The 22,832-nt window shown below is 49.0% G+C and overlaps 1 protein-coding gene across 1 annotated transcript in view; it reads right to left on the bottom strand.

Moving 5' to 3' along the window:
- The window catches only part of CTCFL (CCCTC-binding factor like), a 27,398-nt gene that overhangs the window by 2,717 nt on the left and 1,849 nt on the right, over positions 1–22,832 (bottom strand). Inside the window, exons 3-10 of the mRNA XM_077778311.1 lie at positions 22,646–22,729; positions 19,274–19,444; positions 18,822–18,955; positions 16,914–17,034; positions 14,908–15,057; positions 12,643–12,803; positions 10,106–10,288; positions 1,550–1,673 (exon numbers count right to left, since the gene is read on the bottom strand). Of these exons, the coding sequence (XP_077634437.1) occupies positions 1,550–1,673; positions 10,106–10,288; positions 12,643–12,803; positions 14,908–15,057; positions 16,914–17,034; positions 18,822–18,955; positions 19,274–19,444; positions 22,646–22,729 (1,128 nt within the window). The remainder of the gene's footprint in view (positions 1–1,549; positions 1,674–10,105; positions 10,289–12,642; positions 12,804–14,907; positions 15,058–16,913; positions 17,035–18,821; positions 18,956–19,273; positions 19,445–22,645; positions 22,730–22,832) is intronic.

Below are 22,832 nucleotides of genomic sequence, written 5' to 3'. Positions count from 1 at the left end.
AGATTTAGATAAAGTGGGTTTGAGACAGCAGAGAGGAGACGCTCACGAGGTGAAGGAAGAGCCCCTCCCAGCCTCTGGAGGCTACACGGGGGCTCCAGTCCCAGATCACCTGCCGTGGGACAAGGTGAGGGTCAGGTATGCAGGTGTGGACAAGGGCACAGATGCGGATGTAGTTACAGGTGTGGACATAGGTACCTGTGTGGATGAGGACACAGGTGTGGACATGAAGTTGGAGAAGGAGGGGGAGCTGGAGGAGGAGGAGGGGGAGCTGGAGGAGGAGGAGGGNGGGAGGGAGAGGGGATACTGAGGAAGTCCCCACAGATCGCACAGCCCAGATCAGAACTCCAGTCCTGCCACCCACGTTCCAAGCACGATGCGTAACACTTTAGTACAAGTATATCTCAAATAGTGCATGGGATATACTCACACTAAACAGGAAATGCAAGTTTGGCCGGCACCCCGTCTCCCCAGGTAACTCTGAAACACGGAAAGGGCGGACTGCCATCCGCGGGCACATCCGCTAGCCTCGGATTCGGGGCAGGATCGAACACGGGGCATTTAAGACTGAGAAGGTCACGCAAACATTTTCCGTTTGTGTTTGCCTCCAGCCCCGCCCTCCAGTCTAGGGTCCTCGTGGGACAGGAACAGAGGACGCGACCGGAGCGCCTGCGAGGGCGAAGGTCTGTCCCCTCTTGGAGCAGAGCCTCGTAGAGGGCAGGCTGGACTCAGGCCCGTTTTGCTCTAACCTGGGGGCCCACGTCTGCTCCCTGAGGCCAGAGGATAAAGACTATGATACCCACAGCGACCCCCCCGCAAAGATACGCCCACATCCTCACCCCTGCAACCTGTGAAGGTAACCTTGTGTCTTTGAAGATATAATTAAGGGTCCCAAGAGCAGATTATCCCGCTTTTCCACACAGGCTCCACGTCAGTGACAAGGGTCCTTAGAAAGAAGACGAGAGACAGAACAGGGACGAAGGCCATGCAAAGACACAGGCAGAGACTTGAGTGATGTGGCCCCAGGCCGAGGGACCCCGGGAGCCCCCAGAAGCTGGGAGAGGCGGGAGGGCGTCTCCCCAGAACCTTCGGAAGGAGAACGAGCTCTATGACACCTTGAGTTGGGACTTCCGGGCCCCAGAACTAGGAGGCAGTGAGCCCGTGACGCTCTGAGCCCTCAGCTGCACGACACGCACACAGCGCCCAGCATTTCCGCCAGGTGCAGGTGACGGGCCACCGGCTCCGCGAGGGGGACGCCCTGCAGCCTCGCTGACTGTCCTGCCAGGAACCGGCGAGGAGCCATGGACGCCGCCTGGGGCTCTTTGCACCTGCGCAAAGTGATGGCTTCCACTGAGCCAATGACCCACATGGGGCAGAGTGGAGCTCAAAACCTGCCCGAGGTGGCAGCAAGTAGCAACAGAGCTGGGCCCAGGACCTTTCGGGGACCGGCACTTAGGGCTTCTGAGTGAGTCCCCTACACGGTANGCACCCGGAGGTGACAAAAAAGGAAATCGCTGTCAAATTAAAACCCAGTTTGTTTAAAATGAGTTACCGTCTTCCTTTCCTGCCTCTTTCAGGACGGCCAGGTTTCTCCTCTCCGTTCTTCTCCCTTTTCCCGAGCCAGCCGGCTTTCCTTGCCCTGCGTCACACTTCACGGAATGTCTTTGCATGTTATTCTGTCGGAGAGGTGACAGAGAGCACATGGAAGTCAGCATCACCCACGGGATGTCATTTAAAAATCCCACAGTTAAAGACCCAGGCGCTGGAAAACGGGGTAGCATGTGCCTGATACATTCTTGTACAAAAAAGGTGGCTTTCAGGGGCGCCTGGGTGGCTCCGTTGGTTGAATGTCCAACATTAAGTCTGGTCATGATCTCATGGTTTGTGGGTTTGAGCCCCGTGTTGGGCTCTGTGCTGACAGCTCAGAGCCTGGAGCTGCTTCAGATTCTGTGTCTCCCTCTCTCTCTGCTCCTTCCCCACTCCTGCTCTGTCTCTGTCTCAAAAATAAATAAATATTAAAATTTAAAAAATAAAATAAAATAAAAGGGGCCCCTCTGTTGTGAAGAAAAAAATTTCTTTGATCCTAGAGGTCAATGAGAAGACAAACTCTATTCTTCCAGAATGTGTCTCCTCTGCAAAGTGAGGCCTGATGTTGGGCCAGAAATTCAATGAATTGTCAATTTTAAGAAAATTCATAATATACTACATAAATTTTACTGCCCTGCCAGCTTCTCTCCTGATCTACCGTGTGTGGGGTTATTATTCTTTTTTAATGTTTATTTATTTTGAAAAAGAGACAGTGCACAAGCCAGTGAGGAGGGGAGAGGGGGGGAGAGAGAGAATCCCAAGCTGGCTCTGTGCTGTGAGCGCAGAGCCTGACTTGGGGCTCGATCTCTCAAAGTGTGAGATCATGACCTGAGCGGACATCAAGAATCAAACAGTCAGACCGAGTCACTCAGATGCCCCGCGCAAGGGGTAAGTGAATGTGTATACAACACTCAGAATTAAAAGAGAAGTCAGAGATTTCTTGGTCAAGACCGTTAACCAAAGTATTCTTACATACGAACACTCTGGACGGTTTAAATTAAGTTAGAAAGTTTTCCCCGTTGGGTTTCCCTGTTGTGCTAAAGGAAGGTACTGCCGACGTGTCATTCCATTTTCTGATTATCTAAAACCTTCCCCCACCAACTTCCACGTCGGCTTCAGCGTGCTGCCCCCCTCGGCTGTCCTTATGGGCAGAAGGGGAAGGACTCGCGTATAAGGACAAAGGAGATGTTACAGGTTACTTGAACTCGTTCCATTCTGGGTGGGAAAACAACAGCCCAAGGGTCAAATCCGCTAGCCAATTGTTTTTGTAAAGCAAGTTTTCCGGAAGACTTCCATGTCTCTTCATCTATGGATTGTCAGTCTATAGCTGCTTGTGCTCCCACAGACTGGAGTAGTTGGGCCAGAAGACGGTCTGCGAGGCTGAGAATACTACTACCGGCCCCACGCAGAATGTTTGCCAGTCCCCGGGTTTATATGATGATTATGCACAAACTAAGCCTTCTGGAGCCAAGGATTCCTTTGAGAATATGATGAGAGCAATGGCCCCTTCCCCAGCAAAGCACATGCACACACTTGCAAGGGCGCACGCGCGCACACACACACACACACACACACACATCCTTCTTCCAAATTCATGAAGCTCATGGCTAATGACTCCAGACGTCGGTTTCGGATTAATAAGCAAAAACACATCTAGCCTTTAAAAAGTAAGTGGGCTAGGGGCGCCTGGGTGGCTTAGTCGGTTAAGCGTCCGACTTTCACTTAGGGCATGATCTCGCGGTTCATGGGTTCGAGCCCCGCGTCGGGCTCTGTGCTGACTGCCAGCTCAGAGCCTGGAGCCTGTTTCAGAGTCTGTATCTCCCTCTCTCTCTGACCCTCCCCTGCTCACCCTGTCTCTCTCTCTCTCTCTCCTAGAAATAAATAAAAAAATATATATATTTAAAAAAAAAAGTAAGTGGGCTAAGATTTTAAGGAAACTGATACATTAGATTATTTAGGACTCAGGGAAGAGTGAGATGACAGACTTCTGTGTCAGAGGAATGTTTCTCAAGAGAGGGGGGAGTCAGCATTTGGGATGCAGGGTGGGGGTGGAGTCCTTACCGGGGAGGCAGGGCGCCCGGCCCTGTGACATTCAGGTGTGTTAAAGAAGGGAAGTTTGTGGATGATTTACTTTCTAAAAATTAAACTGGATCCCCATACCCAGACATGCAAGTATTTATTTTTAAAGACTTCGTATTTTAAAGCAGATTTAGGTTCATCGCACATGTGGGAGGGAGGTTAGAGATTTCCCTTACACCCCTGCCCCCACACGCCCAGCCTCACCCCCATTATCAGCATCCCCATCAGAACGGGGGTGCATTTGTTACAACTGAGGTACCTCCACGGACATGTCATAATCCCTCAAAGTCCACAGTTTACAGGAGGGCTCATTCTTGGAGTTGTTCGTTCTGTGCGTTTGGACAAATGTATAACCGTTAAATATCTACCATTCTAGTATCACACACACTAGTTTCACTGCCCTGAAAATCCTCCGTGCTCCATCTGTTCCTCCCTCCTCCCCAACGCCTGGAAACCACCAATCTGTTTACGGTCTCCATAGTTTTGCCTTTTCCAGAACGTTGTATCGTTGGAATCATACAGCGTGTACCCTTTCCAGACTGGCTTCGTTCACTTAGGAATATGTGCTCAAGGTTCTTCCCCGTCTTCCTGGCTTGATAACTCATTTGTTTTTACCCCGGGAAGGTATTCCATTGTCTGGATGGACCACAGTTTATTCATCCATCACCCGCCAGAGGATGTCTTGGCTGTTTCCAAGTTTTGCCAGTTCAGAATACAGCTGCTCTAAACATCCGTGTGTGGGGTTTTGTGTGGATGTAAGTTTTCTACTCTGGGTGACTAGAAGGAGTGTGAGTGCTGGGCTGTAAGGTAAGAGTACGTTTAGCTTTGTAAGAAACCACCAAACTCTTCCAAAGAGGCTGCGCCATGTTGCATTCCCGCCAGCAACTCCACACCCTCCCGTCATCTGGTGTCGTCAGGGTTCCGGGTCTCGGCCATTTTGAAAGCTGTGTGGGGGCATCTTGTTCTAACATCCATTTCCCCAATGGGAATCTGGCACCTCAGCATCCTCTCGGGTGAGGGATCCGTGACAACGCCCTCAGCCTGTTTGTTAACAAGGGTTCACTTGTAAGAGCTCTTTGTGTGTTCCAGATGACAGTCCTTCACCAGAGGTGACGTTTGCATGTATTTTTACCCTGTCTGTGGCTTGTCTTCTCTGATCAGAAATTGTTCATTTTAGTGAAGGCCAGCTTCGCCATGATTTCTGTCATGGAGGGTGCCTTTGGTATTGTCTCTGAAAAGTCACCACCATATCTAGGGTCATCTAGATTTTCTCTTATGTTAATTTATTTTGAGGTGGGGGAGAGAGAGACAATCCCAAGCAGGCTCCACGGTGACAGTACAGAGCCCGACACGGGGCTCGAACTCACGAACCATGAGACCACGACCTGAGCCAAAATCAAGAGTTGGACGCTTAACTGACTAAGCTGCCCTGGAGCCCTGCTGGCCTGTAGCATTTTGAATTAATTTTTGTGAAAGGCATAAGGTCTCGGTCTAGGATTTTTTTCCATGTGGATTCCAGTTCCTCTAGCACACTGGCTGAAAAGGTGTTTTCTCCATTGCATCGCCTCTGCCCCTTTGTCAGAGATCAGCGGACTGAACGTGTGGGGTCTGCCTGGGCTCTCTGCTCCGCCGTGTGTGACTGTTCTTCACTAACATGCGCTGCTGTGACTCCTCTGGCTTTATAGCGAGTCTTGAAGGCGGGTGAAGTCAGTCCTCAAACTTCGTTCTCTCCCTTCAATACTGTGTTGGCTATTCTGGGTTCTCTGCTTCTCCACATCAGCTCCAAAGTCACTGTCATTATTGACGAAATGACGTGCTCAGATGTGGACAGGAATTGCAATGAATCTATAGATCAAGCTTGAAGAAATGACATCTTGACATTACTGTTTTCTTATCCATGAACATGGGCTATTTCTCCCTTTATTCAAATTTTCCTCGATTTCACTCATCAGAGCACTTTTCATTTCCATTAAAGCATTTCTGTTTTTTTTTTCCCCTTAGGATTTCCATCCCTGCTCCCGTTGCTCGTCTGTTCTTGTGAACCGTCTACTTTATCCATCAGCACCCTCAGCATGTTATTAATCAAGGTTGTTTTAACTTCCTGGTCTGACCATTCTCACATCCCTGCCGTGCCTGGTTTTGCAGTTCTGTCTCTTCAAATTGTGATTTTTGCCTTTTGGTATGCCTGGTGAGATCTTCCTGATAGCTGGACACGATGCCCTGGGTGGAACAAACCGCCTTAAATTGGGCTTCAGTAGCATGGGGGTGAGGCTTGGGCGGGGGGGTGTTCTGTAGCCTGTGACGGGGGTCTCTGTGTTTCAGGGAGCCGTGCCTCTGGGCTGTGACCCTCACAAGTGATTTTCAGTTTTCTTCTCCACCTCAGGTGGGACAGGATGGCTCTTGGGGTTTCCCTTGGAGTTGGGGTTTCCCTTCCACCAGGTCAGTGAGGCTCTGATGCCACCCCAGTGGGTTATGCTCTGGTGAACTGGTTTTCCCCGGGGGAGACTTTGTGAAGGAGAACAGAGTGCTCTGGGGTATTTCAGGACGGTTCCTTGCGCCTACCCTGCTGGAAGGAAGCAGAAGGGGACTTCTTTTCAGATCTGGTTGAGCTTCCGGTGGCAAAATGCACAGCACTGTGGGGGCCTCTAGGACTAGATGTGTAGCTTTTAATCTCGGCTTGTCCACCTGAGCCTCCAGCAAGTCCTCCATCACCGGTCCGATTTTCCCATCCCGTCCCTGCTCCCGGAGCTAGTTCCTGTGGAGGCTGCAGGGGTGTCTCTGTGTTTGCTGATCTCCCATCCTGAGGCCGAGACTTGTCCCGTGTCGCTGCTCCCCTGCAGATGCTGGAAGAGCTGGTTTTCCAATTTACTCAGGTTTTTACTTCTTAGGACAAAGTGGCAACTTCCAAGTGGAGCCATAAATGGGAACTTTTATTTTTGAAACATCTCTATTGAGATATAATTCATATATCAATTCATCCATTTAAATTGTATAATGGGGCGCCTGGGTGGCTCAGTCGGTTGAGCATCCAACTCTTGGTTTGGGCTCAGGTCATGATCTCACGGTTCATGGGACAGAGCCCCATGTTGGGCTCTGCACTGACAGCATGGAGCCTGCTTGGAATTCTCTCTCTCCCTCTCTCTGCCCCTCCCCTGCTCATGCCCGCTCTCTTTCTTAAAATATAAAAAAAAAAAAAAAACTTAAAAAAAAGAAATTGTACAGTTCGGTGGTTTTTAGTCTATTTGTAGAGTTGTAAAACCATCACCACAGTCAATCTGAGAACATTTCGAAAAGAAATCTATACTGTCAGGAGTCACTCTCTGTGCTCTCCACCCCCACAGTCTCTGGCCATCACCAAGCTACCTTCTGTCTCTATGAACTTTTATATTCTGGACATTTCATAGAAATCGAATCCTCTAATACGTGATCTTCTGGGTCTGGCTTCTTTCCAGGTTCACCCACATGTAGCACGATATATCTGTACGTCACTCCTTTTAATGACAGAGCAATATTCCACTGTACGGATATAAAATGCTTTATCCACTCACCACTTGACGGCCATTCGGGTAGTTTCCACTTTTGGGGGTTGTTATGAATATTTGTGTACAATTTTTGTGTGGTCTTGTGTTTTCAGTTCTTTTGAGTATAATACGCCTAGGGGTGGCACTATGTTTTGACTGTTTGAAAAACTGCCAGACTATCTTCTAAAGCAGCTTCACCCAAATTCCAAATCCCAGCGCAACGGAGGAGGGCTCCGGCTTTAGACATCGAGGATTATCTGTCTTCTTTGACTGCAGCCTTCCTCATGACCGTCCTCGGCATCCTCACTGTGGTCCGGATTCGCATTTCCCTAGCAGCTAACGATGCGTCTTTTCACGTGCTTCTAGGTCGTTTGTGTATCTTGTTTGAAGAGATGTCTATTTAGATCCTTTGCCCATTTTTCACTGGGGATTTGCCCTTTTCTTATTAAGTTGTTAGAGTTTTCATACACAGGCACACCTCATTGTACCGCACCGGGTCTTACTCCACTTGGTAGATGCTGCATGTTTTACAAATTAAAGGTTTGTGGCAATCTTGCATTGAGCAAGTCTATCGATGCCATTTTTCCAAAAAGCTCACGCTGCGTTTCGGTGTCACACTTTGGTAATTCTTAAAATATTTCAAACTTTTTCTGTTATTATATTTGTCACGGTGATCAGTGACCAGCGACCACAATCTGCTGAAAGCTAAGTGGGTAGCATTTTTTAGCAGTAAAGTATTTTTAAATTAAAATATCTGCGCTTTTTAGGCACATTGTTACTGGACACTTAGTAGACTACAGAATAGCATAAACATACCTTCATATCCCCCAGGAAAGCAAAGCATTCTTTTGACTCACTTTTTTGTGACGTTTGCTTTACTGTGGAACTAGTTCTGCAGCATCTCCGAGGTACGTCTGTGTTCTAGATGCAAGACCCATGCGCTCTCTTGAATGCAGGAAAAAGTTTCAGAACTTCTGACTGGTTGCTCTGAGGAATTCTGGGAGGTGACTCATTCTCTTCTCTGTTTTCTTGTTCTTCACACCAAAGGGCTGACTCTTTCCAGTGCTGACTCTTGAGAATGCTAACTCTGTATGAACGCTGTTTTTGGACTATTGTCACAACTTGTATTTGAGATTTTGAACTAAGAGTTACATTAACATTCCGGAAGTACCCCGCTACATGGCCCAGAAAAACACAAAGAGAAAAGACAAAGCTTTTCCCCATAGAAACAGTCACTTCAGATAATCCAGAACTTTCAGAGCCAGCCTGGAGTGCGCATTGTCTAGAGATCTGCTCATTGTCTGTGGTGTTTTTTCAATGTCCACGAATTCTTTGACTCTTTCTTTCAAAAGGAATTCTACCCACCCCCACTCCACCTCTTGGGTGTGGGCTGGACCTAGTGATTTCTTTCTTTTTTAAAGTTTTTAATGTTATTTCTTTGAGAGAGAGAGAAAGAGAGAGAGAGGGAGAGAGAGAGAAAGCACAAGCGGGGGAGGGGCAGAAAAAGAGGGAGAGAGAAAACCTCAATCAGGCTCCACACCAACAGCACAGAGCCCACTGGGGGGCCCGAACTCATGAACTGCGAGATCGTGACCTGAGCCAAAGTCGGATGCTTCACCGACTGAGCCACCCAGGTGCCCCTAGTGATTCACTTCTTTTTTTTTTTTTTTAAGTGTTTTATTTATTTCTAGGAGAGAGAGAGAAAGAGAGACAGCGTGAGCAGGGGAGGGTCAGAGAGAGAGGGAGTCACAGACTGAAACAGGCTCCAGGCTCTGAGCTGGCAGTCAGCACAGAGCCCGACGCGGGGCTCGAACCCACGAACCGCGAGATCATGACCTGAGCTGAAGTCGGACGCTTAACCGACTAAGCCACCCAGGCGCCCCCCTAGTGATTCACTTCTAATGAACAGAAGTAATGGGTCACTTTTAAAACTAGGGAACAGAGGCGCCTGGGGGGCTCAGTCGGTTGAGCGTTTGACTTTGGCTCAGGTCATGATCTCGCGGTTCGTGGGTTCGAGCCCCGCGTCGGGCTCTGTGCTGACTGCCAGCTCAGAGCCTGGAGCCTGTTTCAGTCTGTGACTCCCTCTCTCTCTGACCCTCCCCTGCTCACACACACTCTCTCTCTCTCTCAAAAATAAATAAAACATTAAGAAATAAAAACTAGGTGACAAAAGGCACAGTGGCCTCCCCCTTGCTGTCTCTCACTTGCTCTGGGTCGTGAGGACACTTGGGCAGCTCAGCAGAATGGTTCACGTGGTGAGGAGCTGAAGACCGTTGCCAACAGCCACGTCAGGGCGCCATCTTGGGAGTGGACATCCTGACCGTGACCTCCTGAGAGATGATGAACCGAACCCACCCAGCCGCACCCCTCCCAAATTCCTGACCCACTGAAAGCGCGAGGAAATAAATGGTATTTTATGCCACTAAGTTTTGAAACCACTTCTTATATGGCAACAGATAACCGACGGAGCCCCTGAAGAGAGTAACATGGGAGAGTAAACATATTTCTTAGCCGGGTACCAACAGTACCATTCGAAGAGCATCCCTGAGGCATTCTGAAAATTGCATCTCTCTGGGAAGCAGCCCAGATCTGATTCACAGGAACGATGTTAAAATGTTACACTGAGGATCAGGGGCTCTTGCGGATTCTAGGGAGCATGAGAATTCCCTAAAACTATTTGCAAGGTTTTGTCTGCAGAACTGTCTTTTTTCATAGAAAGGGGAGACCGCACTTTCATACAATTTGCAGGAGCTTTGTGACTCCAAAGAAACGAATCACGGCTTCCCCAAGGCCAGGCAGGTGCCGTCTGAAGCCCTGGCACGTTTCTATAATTGGGTTTAAACTCCCTGAGTGCGTCAGGGGCTGTGAAATCGAGGGATCTTTGCAAGAAGGAAGATTTACCGTGAGTTACGCGAGCTTACCCAGCGGGAGAAGCTTTTGCCGCATGTGGGGCACTTGTAAACAGTTGGGATGAAGCTGGCGTCGTGGTATTTCCTGAAGTGCATATTCAGAAGTTCCTTCTGTCGGAAACATTTACTGCACGAGGTGCAGGTAAATGGCTTCTCTCCGGTGTGGGTGCGTATGTGAACGGTCATGTGACGCCCCTAGGAGCGAAAGGGAGGGAAATAAGAGGTTTAATACCTACAGGGGTGTTTTTAGTCCTTGACGTTATGTCTTATCCACCTCTTCCCCCTCTCCAGGATGACTGCGTGGTTAAGAAAAATGATGGCGCAGATTGTCAACGTGATGCTACTGAGGACAGCAGCATGGTCTGGTTACGTAGGAGACAAGCATGTCCACCGTCCCTGCCGTTGGGCCACCGCTGAGCGCCCAGCGGGTCCCTCGGGGAATGTGGCAGAACATTCCGTGGGGAGGGAAGCGATAATCATTTGTCCCACCAAGAGACCTCATGGATTAATTAGCAGCCCTAGTTCTAGAACTATCTGCAATGACCTGAGTTTACAAAGGGCAGAAGGAACCTGCAAACTTAAAATCTAACGTCAGAGTTTCAATTCCACGGCTATTTGGGATTCGAAGTACATGAAACCTCTTAACTTTCTGATAAATATTAAGACAAACTTTAATATCTACTTAAGAGCATAAAGCTCATAATAACTGTTCTTACCAAAGGAATAATTAGGAATTTTAACTAAGATTTATGCAAGTAAATAATCTGGAGAAGCCGGGGTGCCTGGGTGGCTCAGTCGGTTAAGGATCGGACTCCTGGTTTTGGCCATAAGGACACGGTTCATGAATTTGAGCCCTGCATCAGGCTCTGCGCTGACTGTGCAGAGCCTGCTTGGGATTCCCTCTTCCTCTCTCTCTGACCCTCCCCTGTTCTCTCTTTCTCTCAGAACAAATAAATAAACTTAAAAAAAAAAAACTTGGAGAAGTATGACAAAAAAAAATATAAAGTCAGGCAAAAATGCCTATTTTACTCCTTTTATCTAAAATGCCATGATCTCGCAGAGAAAACATAGGCCCACTTTTATATTACTGTTCATAACCGAGCTGTATTTCTACGAGGCTTTCTCTTGGGGACGTTCTCTTCCCACACGCTGTGCCCCCACCTCCCTTCCAGGACAGCAGGGCCTCGGTGGGACCTTGACTTTCAAAATGGGACTGAGTGACACTGTCCTGGGAGGGAGCGTAAATGGAAAGGCGTGTGGGGAAGACGGTCCTTTTAGTGACATGATGGTCCATCGATCTTCTATTTTGAGTGAATCTTTTACTGATGCATGATTTTCTAAGATAATGGTCTGACTGGTCATTTGGAAAAATATCAGTTAACTGAGTTATGGAGAGCTTCTAAATGTTGACACACTTCACTACGCCACGTAAAAAAAAAGCTTTCTTAAATCACTCCCATCTCATTAGAGGAGTCTTCAAGTGTCAGAAAGCTTGTCAAGCTCACGGAGGTCGATGTATAGATTTCTAATTGTAATTTCTCCTGACGGCTGAAATTGTATCTCTGGCAACACATTTTCCTTGAAGTGATGGGCTCACTTCATTTACTTTCAAGGAAAAGGCACTGCGTGTTGCCAAACGTCCAATAACGGAAGCAGTGGAGTCTGCCTGTCCCTCCTGCCCCTCGTTCTTACAGGTGAAAACGGCGGCTCATGAAACAAGTGGCTAGTTGGGCTGGCAACTCGCACAATGCCGCAGGTGTCTCCCTGCAGACAGGTGCCTCCCTGTAGACAGGTGCTGTGCTTCGGGATAGCCCTGGCGCTCTGTCATTCAAAGATGAGTAACTAGGGGCATCTGGGGGCTCCGTCGGTTAAGCGTCTGACTTCAGCTCAGATCATGATCTCCCGGTTCGTGAGTTAAAGTCCTGCGTCGGGCTCTGTGCTGACGGCTCGGAGCCTGGATCCTGCTTCGGATTCTGTGTCTCCCTCTCTCTCTCTGCCCCTCCCTCACTCATATCGGTCTCTCTCTGTCTCTCAAAAATAAATAAACATCGACAAAAAAAGAGGAGCATCCTGGGTCAAGACTGAATGAAGTTGAGAACTGCTACTGCTTCATCAAGAACGTTCTTAAGTAAAACTGCCCTTTACTTTTGCTGCCGTGCGTGGAGGTGAAGACACAGCAGACTAGATCTGCAGGTGTCACTGCTCCGTGTGTGCTCAGTCACCTCTGCTGCTGTGGCACCTTCGTGGCCAATGTCAACATAGTGGAAAGGGCAAACGATGTATTGGCATCAATGAACTACCTAACGACAAGAATTTTGATCTTAACGGCCCCACTGGCTTCAGGGACCTCCAGGGGTCTGTAAGCCACACTTGTAAGAAGCGTTGCTTTAACATATGGGCTCCTGGCTGCTTTCTGAATCTGAACAGGCTCTTTCACTAACACATGATCTTTTTCCCCCAAGATTTTTAGAGCGAGAGGGAACCCGACCCTCCCTCCTCCCGTCCGCCGCCGCCTCCCACCCCGCCCCAGACTGGAGAAACCGGAGTACCTGCTTGCAGGCATACGGGCAGTATTCACACTTGAACCTTTTCTCGTTTTTATGACCCTTCTGGTGCTGCACGAGGGCGTAGCGCTCATGGAAGACAGCGGTGCAGTAGCGGCACTTCATCTCCGCGGCTCTGTACGAGTGCTGGTTGTGCAGATGGACGCCTAGGGCGGTTACAGAGCCTGGGTCACGGAGCAGCGTTCCCTGCCGGCCGCTCTCCCTCCCCTCTGGTCAGGGCCCCTCGATCGCAGCACTAGGGAGCTGCTTTCTTCTTGGTGGGGTGGGGGGGGGTGCGTCCTGGACACTGAGAATATTTACGAGCACCTCTGGCCTCCACCCCGCGGATACCAGTCAAGACGCCCTTCCTCCCCAGCTGTGACAACCGAAATGCCAACAGACATTGCCAAGGGTCTCCCGGGGAGTGAAAGCGCCCCCTGCTGGGTGCTGTGTGGCTGCTCAGAAGGAGCCACGGCTCACAAGTCAAGGACACTCTCAAGGCAGACAGAGCTCAACGCCATGTAGGCAGACCTATCGTGTTTGCTTAACAACGCGCCTTGAGAACCCTATCGTGGCGTGGGCGGGTTTTCAGGATAACCTTAAGGTGGTTTTATGTAACAAGGACAGAACCTCTGTACTGTAGCTAAAAAAAAGGCCAGATGTCGTGTTAGAGTCAGCGCCCTGTTGTTTCCCTCCGTCGTAACTGACGCAGGACTCGCGGTAAGGTCTGATTGGACACCCTCTGGAATGATTTCTGTGGAACGGAGTCGAAAGCATGGGGTTTCTGGAGCACCTGGTGGGGGCTCAGGCGGTTGAGCGTCTGACTTTGGCTCAGGTCATGATCTCACGGTTCATGGGTTCGAGCCCCGCGTCGGGCTCTGTGCTGACAGCTCAGAGCCTGGAGCCTGTTTCAGATTCTGTGTCTCCCTCTCTCTCTCTGTCCCTCCCCTGCTCATATTCTGTCTCCCTCTCTCTAAAAAAGAAACAATAAACATTTAAAAAATTAAAAAAAAATAAAGCACGGTGACTCGTGATCCTTCGTGTAAAAGGCCAAACACAAATGGACGGCTGGGGGCGTGGGTTACAGCCCAGTCGTGCTGACTCAGGCACGTGAGAGTCTGGTTTCTCCTACAGCGGCAGGAAGGGAGACTTCACTTGTTCACAAAGCTCCCTCAACGGGCCACCTGCTGAGAGGAGACGCAACCTACATCACTTTGTTAAGTTGTGAAAGTCTTGTTTCCTTTCTTGGCAACAGGCTTGTGACCCTAGTGCCACAGGGCCGTGTTTTGTGGCGTGCCGGTGACTACAGTAACATTGTCAGAATCCTCTAGACTTTTAAAAGTTAAGGCTTCATTAAACACTCTCACCCTTTCAGGAATGTTTTCCCAACTGTGCGCCTCATCTCCAGGTTTTCTCGGGCAAACTGGTGACTTGTACGTCTGCTAGCGTGTTTTGAGTGTCACAGTGTTACATACTTTAGAAAGAAAAACAAGATCACGGGAGCCGGGGAGCCCAGGGACCCCAAAGCAAAGGAGAGAGGCTCATCCGCTCACGGCTGTGGCCACCACGACCCACTGCTCCCTACGCCCTGGCTCACCCCAGGGTGAAGCCGAGTCCTAACTCTGGCATTCAGAGTCGCTCGTGGCGAGTTCTGTTCTTTCTTTGTGGTGTTTCGTGCCAGGAAGAGGGCGTAACCACATCACAGTAAAAGACTCTCTTACTGAAGTGAGTTCCTTAGGAAGAGGGCTGTTTTGGTCCTTACTTTTGTCACCTCGGCTACCAGAACTTTCTAGGATTACAGCAAGAGCTACGAAAAGTCTGCAGGATATCACTCGTGAGGACGTTAATACAGCAGAACCTGTGTCAGGCCACCTCCCGGGGCCTCTTAGCTTGGGGGACTTGGGGGCTGATCACTCTACGTCTCGAAACGCCTTCATCATGTGCTTCATCTGTGAAAACAGGCCTCGTATGGGATAAAACAACATCTGTGAAAGTGCTTTAGGAGCTCAAATACCTGTCACTGCTTATCAGGTGTACCTGGGACAGAACGGGCCCCGGGCCAGGACTGAGAGCCAAGCTAGGAGACTGCACTTCTGCAATCTCGCCACTAGATGGCACCACAGGACCGCTAGAAAAAACCTCTTCTGAAGCAGGTCCCGCGGACCAGCTCCCTCCAGGTCACCAGCCAGGGCTCCGTGGGTTCCCAGGACGTACCTCCAGCGCGCCTGCAAATACCGTAATTAAAGGAAGTCTGTTAAGCCGGACACTCACGCAGGTCGCTCTTCCTTGCGATGACGGTGGCACAGTGCGGACACTGGTATTTGGGGACGTTCTTGCTGTGCTTCTGCAGCATGTGTATCTTCAGGGTGCCGCTCTGCGTGAAGCGTGTGTGGCACACGTGGCATTCGTAGGGCTTCTCGCCTGTGACATGGAGGACAAAAGTGACCCTCTGCACGGTGGCTTCGCCCAGCGAGCCCTGATCCTCCCCAGAGGTCACGGGAGCACGACGCGTATCTGCTGAGCCTGAGGCTCCTTTCGCCTCCCTTCCCGCACACGTTCAGCCCCAGAGCTGGTGGCAGGTCCCTAAATCAAGGCTGGACAACGTCAGGTCAAGCAGAGCTGTGTGGATGGGGGCCCGGCTCTGCGGCTCTAAGTCGTCACTCAGCTGTCCGGTTCCTCCCCTGGCATTTGGACTGAGACGCACATGTAAACACAACCTTCGTACAAAACCACCAAGTGAGTGCTAGAGATGCCGTATAATCCACCAAAGCCACTGCTGGGGACTTGTGTGGAGAGAACGAAAACTAATTGGAAAAAGTACGTGTGCCTGTATGTTTACCGCGGCACCCTTTACGAGAACTGAGATACGGAAGCACCTGAGCGTCCGAGTAACGGACGGCTACAGAAGACGCGGTATGTGCACAGCAGAATACTGTTCAGTCATAAGAACGAAATCTTGCCGTTTCCAACAACACGGATGGACCTAGGAGTGTTACTGTAAGTGAGAGAGTGCGGCAGAAAAAGACAAATGCCCGTGTTTTCACTTACATGTGGGATTTCTAGAACAAAATGAGCAGAAACAGACTCATAAATACAGAGAACGAGTCGTTTCCACAGGATGGGGGAGGGGGCGAGGGACGGGCCGACAGGTGACGGGGGTGAAGAGGTACGACCGTCCAGTTATAAAATACAGTAAGTGGCGGGATGGCAGGCACAGCACAGGGAATGTGGGCGTAAGATCGTGTGCGCTGTACGGTGTCGCGGTGCAGGGCGGCAAGAGGCGACTGTGTCGCACGAGGTATGAACCAGAGTCACCGTGCTGGGCAGCTCACGGTAGCACGTATGTCAGCTACAGGTCAATTACAGATAAATGAAAAACAAAGGAACTGCGGTATCAAACCAGCACACTTTACGTTTTGCCTTAAAACTGAGGGGTCACTGGGGCTCCTGGGTGGCTCAGTCAGTTAAGCGTTCGACTTCAGCTCAGGTCATGATGTCGCGGTTTAGGAGTTCAAGCCCCGCATTGGACTCTGTGCTGACAGCTCAGAGTCTGCAGCCTGCTATGAGTCCTGTGTCCCCCTCTCTCTCTCTCAAAAACAAATAAATGTAAAAAAAAAAATTAAAAACAGGGGCGCCTGGGTGGTTCAGTCGGTTAAGCGTCCGACTTCGGCTCAGGTCATGATCTCACAGTTTGTGGGTTCGAACCCCACATCGGGCTCTGTGCTGACAGCTAGTTCAGAGCCTGGAGCCTGTCTTCAGATCCTGTGACTCCTCTCTTTCTGACCCTCCCCTGCTCATTCTGTCTCTATCTCTCTCTCAAAAATAAATAAAACATTTAAAAAAAAAATTAACAACAAAAAACCCCTGAAAGGTGAGGGGCACCTGGGTGGCTCGGTTGGTTGAGCATCTGACTCTTGGCTTTCGCTCAGGTTATGACCTCACGGTCCATGGGTTCGAGCCCCGCGTCGGGCTCTGCACTGGCAGTGTGGAGCCTGCTTGGGACTCTTCCTTTCTCTCTGCCCCTCCCCTGCTTGCTCTCTCTAACAAACTTTAAAAAAAAGAACCCTGAGGGGTCAGTTAAGCAGGTGACTTTGAGATCCCCGACAAAGCCAGACCAACGCAAAGGCGCGGATCCAGATCCCCGCGTCAGAGAAGCACGAACTCTCACGCTGCCGCCGGAGCTCTGGCCGGGCCGCGGGGAACACTGCAGACGGGCTCCCTGGAGACACGGACCGACCCCGCGCCACCCGCCCGGCCACCCGCGGGCCCCGCCCTACCTGAGTGAGTCCTCATGTGCCGCTTCAGCTTGTACGTGTCTTTGCTGGCGTAGCTGCACAGGCTGCACCGGAAGGGCCGCTCCCCCGTGTGCGAGCGGATGTGCCGCTTCAGCTTGCTCGCCTGCGAAACACCGGGAAGGCGGGTGGGGCCCAACTTCTCAGCAGTAGAGCCTCGGGGCGCCCGGGGGGCTCAGTCGGGTAAGCGTTCGACTGCGGGTCAGGCCACGACCTCATGGGTTCATGAGTTCGAGCCCCGCGTCGGACTCTGTGCTGACAGCTCGGAGCCTGGAGCCTGCTTCAGATTCTGTGACTCCCTCTCTCTCCGACCCTCCCCTGCTCACCCTGTCTCTCTCTCTCAAAAACAAATAAAACATTAAAAACACACACACACACAGGAAGTTTTAGCCACTATAGCAGAAAAGGTTTGGGGAGCGTCCAGAGGCAGCGACGGTCCCCCTGGGGCTGCAGGAAGGGACGAGGTGTGCTGACGTGGCCTCAGGAGCGCTGTGACCTGTCCGTGGCTCCAGTACCTTCCTGCCGGCCACGCGTCAAGGGACGGCGCAGGCAGCCAGCCACTTAGAACCGCGCAGCAGGGCAAGGCTCAGACACTGGACAGAAGGGGTGGTGGCAGTGGTTGGGGGCCCCTATGTCGACCAGACCTCGAGCTGCACGCGGACGGCCCCCCGCCACCCTGAGCAGGGTCTCTGCCGACGCACGAGCTTGCACGGAAAACCAGCAAGGCGCCAACGGCGAGGCCACTCTGGGTGTCGGAGTCTCGAGCGAGGCTTCGAGTTCTGGACCTTCCTCTCTGGGTTTCCACAGGCGGCCACCACCTTTAACTCCGATGACAAATAATTTTTAAAAATAGTAATAGTGGGGAAAAATTCTTGGAACCAAATCCTGACCCTGCCTGTGAACTTTCCTAGTTTACGAAACACGGTTGCACCATTACTGTATTTAAACTTGCGCCCTCCTCCTTTCACTCTGTTCCATTCGAGCGTGTGATCCCTTCCCAACTGGGCTCAGACTCAGGACCCGGCAGACCTCCTAACAGACAGCTGAGTCCTTAAACGTTAGTAGAGACGTGACGTTGGAAAGGAAGCATCGCATTCCGCTGTCGTTTCATTCAGAGTGTGGCTAAGGCTGCCGGAAGGTATAAGCACAACAACAGAGTTTAAGTGACCACGACACATTGCCGAAAATCTGAAGTCTGAGAGAGGTGATCTCTCTGTAAATTAAGAGACGAAATGGGCCACGTCCGAATGTTCAACCAAGTTGGTTCGTATCTGAGCAGGTGCCCCATGTCCAAAATTTCAGCAAAAACTCACACTGTGATCTGTGTTCTACGTTAGAGCAAATGCATTTTGATTTTGGAGAACTGCGTACACTCCACAGAACACCAGATAGAACTCAACACACTTGGGAATTATTTCCCAAGGAGAAGTCACTTTATTTGTAATTCATTTGCCTTTCATGTTGCTTTTACCAATTGGTGATCCAAAGAAAAAATCCAATTTTCTATTTTAAATGTAGAAAATAACGCGAGTATTATTTCCCACATAGATTTTATATGAATAATACCTTTAGTAAAACATACTTTATAAGAGATTCTATTAGTGTAACTTACATTTTGTACCAACTTTTAAAAAATTTCTTTTTTTAATGTTTGTTTATTTTTGAGAGAGAGAGAGAGTGCAAACAGGGGAGGGGCAGAGAGAGAGGGAGACAGAGGATCCAAAGGGGGCTCCAGGCTCTGAGCGGTCAGCACAGAGCCTGACTCGGGGCTTGAACTCACAAACCATGAGATCATGACCTGAGCCGAAGCCGGACACTTAACCAACTGAGCCACCCAGGTGCCCCTTGTCAACTTAGAAGGCCACAGAGCTCTAAGCATGAGGGTGGACTTACTTCCACGCTGGCGTACTTGCACATGGAACATTTGAAGGGTTTCTCGTGAGTGTGTTTATAACGTCTGTGTCGGACAAGTTCCCCACTGGTGACAAATGCCATGACACAGTCACCACACTTGTAGGGCCTGGTTCCTGTAAAATCACATTGTTTAGCCTTTTCAAATAAGACTGAACCACAAATGTTCCTAGGAATATAGAACCTATAAATTAGACTCTGTTTTCAAATGCTTCAACGACTAAGAAGAGGTCCTTTACATCATAAATACCCCCAGATCCGTGTGAAAAGAAAATCTTTGTGACATTCGATGTTTTTAAGCAAAGTCCAAGAAGACGAAACCAAAGTGGTCAAAACAAACATGTTATTCTGAAGTGCAGATGGGTGGATTCACGTTCATATATAAACCTTAACACACGTCCTTAATGGGAAGTAATCCTTGTCCATGGGTTTACCTGTGTGGGTGTTGATGTGATTCCGCAGAAGAGTGACCGTGCGGAAAGCTTTCAGGCACAGATGACACACATGGGGCTTTTCGGTGCTGTGAGTTTTCATATGACGATTAAAACTCGAAATTCTAGAAGAGGTGAACATGCAGATATCACAGCGGAAGGTTTGTTTTACTTCTGCAGGAAGAAGATACAGAGTTTGTGTATTTGTAGAAATCTTTTTTTTAGATGTTGAAATTCCACTGAAACACATCAGAATAACTTGGTACATCCTTTTTTTTTTCTTTCTTAGCATAATATGGTAACCCAACAGGAGACATTCCATGCCAACGGTAACCGGAAGAGCTGGCAGCTCTAGTAACAGACATAACAGACTTAAGACAAATATTGTTACAAGAGACAACTAAGAATATTACAGAACGATAACAGACTCAACCCATCACAAAGATAGAACAATTATAAATATACATGCACCCAATAACACAGCCCCAAAATACTAGAGGCAAACACTGACAGAACTGAAGGTGGAGAGAGGCACTTCATTAACAGCTGGAGACTTCAACACCCTACTATCAACAATGGAGAAGACAACCAGACAGAGGCTCAGAGAGGAAACAGAAGACTTAACACCATCAATCAAACAGACGTTTGACATGATGGACATTCTCCTCATGTGCATCAGAACCTTCTTCAGGAAAAGCCACGTGTTAGGCCACAAAACAAGTGTCAATAAATTTAAGAACATAGAAATCATACGTTCTCTGGCCATTATGACACGAAAGCAGCAGTTAATAACAGAAGGAAGTTTGGGAAATGCATATACATGGGTAGAAATTAAACACCACACTCACAGGTGACCAGTGGGTCAAAGAAGACATCACAAAGATGCTGTGAAATGCTGTGAGCTGAATGAAAGTGAAACACAACATACCAAAGCTTATAGCACACAGCAAAAGCAGTGCTCAGAGGAAAAGTTTTAGCTATAACCACCTACAGTAACAAAGAAGAAGCATTTCAAACTCTATATCTTGAGGAACTAGAAAGATAAGAGAAACTCTAGCTCAAAGAAGGAAGGAAATCAGGAAGACTGGAGTGGAGATAAATGAGATTGAAAACAGAAAAACAACAGAACTGACTGAAGCAAAACTGGGTTCTTTTAAAAGATCACCATTTACAAATCTTTACCCAGACTTGCAACTGAGAAACAAAAGAGACAAGTCAAATAAGCAAAACCAGGAAGGAAGTGGAGACATTACTACCAACTGCACAGAGTGAGAGAGGTTATAAAAGAAAATGGAAAATTTCTCGGAACACACAAACCACCATAACCGTCTCCAGAAGAAACAGAAAATCAGAATAGCCCTATAGTAAATAAAGAGAACGAGTTATTCATCAAAAAATCTACCCACAAAGAAATCGCTAGGACCAGAACTCTTTACTGGAGAATTCTACCAGATGTGTAAAGAATTAACATCAATCTTTTTCAAAGTTCACGCACAAAAACGCAGGATACTTCCATGAGGCCATACGAATAAACCGAACCCGGTAGCTTATTAAAAGGATTGCACACCAGGACCAAGTGGAATTTATCCCAGGAATGGAAGGAGGTGGGGCGTATGGAAACCAATCAGTGCAACACACCATATTCACAGAAGGAAGGGGAAGGAAAGTATGGTCATCTCAACAGCTTCAGAAAAAAGCACTTTACGAATCCCAACAGCCTCCATGATACAACACCCAACAAACTTGGAATAGAAGGTTCCCGGGGTGAACTGCGTTCCCCCAAAAGATACACTGAAATCCTAACGGCAAATATCTGTTACTGTGACTTTGCAGATGTCATCGAGTTTAGATGATCATGATGGATGAGGGTGGGTTCCAACCCAGTATGACTGGTACCCTCAGGAGAAGAGAAAAAAAAACACACACAGAGACAGACACACAGGAAGAGTTTTATGTGACAACAGAGACGGACACCCATGAAATATCTATAAGCCAAAAAATGTCATGATTCTGACAACGGCCAGAGGCTAAGAAAAAGGCACAGAACATGCTTTTTCCTAGAACCTTCCAACATCATGATCTTGCTCGCAGATTTCCAGCCTTTGGGACCATGAGAGAATCCATTTCTACTGTTCACACCACCCAGTTTGTGGTATTTTGTTTTGACAGGGACCAGGAAACGAATCGAGGCACCAATTAAAAAATAGACAGAATATTTCAATTTCAACAAAATATATGCGACATCATTAGGCATTAGGAAAATGCAAATCAAGACCACAATGAGAGTGCTCTTTATGGCCACTAGGATGGCTGTAATTTTTTTAAAACGGGAAGTAAGCATCAGCAAGGAAGAGGAGACCCTGAACCCTCCGACGCTGCTGGTGGGAATGTCAATCGGTGCAGCTGCTGCGGGAAAGCGTGAGCTCCTCAGAAAGTGAAATACAGACCGACCAGGGGAGCCAGCAATTCCGTTCCTAGGTACGCGCCCGGAAGAACAGAAAAAGCGCATCCCAACAAACACCTGTGCGCGAATGTTCAGAGCAGCACGATTCACAACAGCTAAAATGTTGAAACAGCCTGAATGGCGATGGGTGGATAGATGCGTAAACAAAACAGGCTGTGCCCATGTCACGCTACGACTCGGGAATGAAGGAACAAAGCACTGATAGATGCTACAACGTGGGCAAAGCTTGCTAACATCAGGCTCAGTGAAGACAGCCACGCACGAAAGGCCACATATTTTACATGCATGCGTCCACGTAGGTGAAATGTCTGCAGAAATGTCTGAAATGTAGCAGAAATGACTGCTAAGTAGGAATACTTTTCTTTTAGGGATGAAAATAGCCTGGGATTAGTGATGAGGGGTGCGCAAAATTGTGAACATTAAAAATAAAGCCAGTTAGGAACTGGGAATTGGGGAGTACAATCTCCGGATGTAAATATAGGAGAAATGCTGCCTATGGGTAAATGCATTACGGCGAAGATTGCAAACTCAACCGCCGGCTGAGGCCAGAGGTGACAAACCCCAATGACTGATTTTACCCACAGGTTAAGAACAGTCAGCGGTAGCGGTGTGCCTTTTGAAAAGGAGTCACCTCCCAGCCCTGGCCACCTGTTGGTGGGAGGAAGCAGCTGAGCGTTGCCAGATATGACTTTGTAGAAATGAGCTAGAAACTGAGATTTGAGGGGGGAAGGGAAGGAGGGGATGAACTCTCGGTTTAAGTGAGACACTAGTATTTTTTAAAAAGCTCAGCGAGTAATTTTTGAGGGTCAACTTTGCCCCGTGGGCGGCTGCCACGCAATCTCGGTTTTAATACAACTCTAAGGGGGCTTCAAGGTCCTTCTTAACCTGGCCGAGTCATCCTCTTTGAGCACCCCGTCTGTGGGACTCCACAGGAGCTGTCCCCTCTAAGAAGCCACCTCCTTCTGGAGCTACCCCCACGGGCCACCTCCCGCTGCCTGACATGGTGATCCTGTCTTAGTGGGTTCGGCTCCTCTTCCTCGGCCTCGCCTAACATCAAGTGCTCGCTCTGCTGCCTTCTGGACATCACCCCTTCTCCTG

The sequence above is a fragment of the Crocuta crocuta genome, unplaced genomic scaffold (genome assembly GCF_008692635.1).
Source record: "Crocuta crocuta isolate KB4526 unplaced genomic scaffold, BGI_CrCroc_1.0 scaffold27, whole genome shotgun sequence".
NCBI lineage: Eukaryota > Metazoa > Chordata > Mammalia > Carnivora > Hyaenidae > Crocuta > Crocuta crocuta.
The sequence above is the reverse complement of the archived record's forward strand: the minus strand, read 5'-3'. Positions and strand labels throughout refer to the sequence as shown.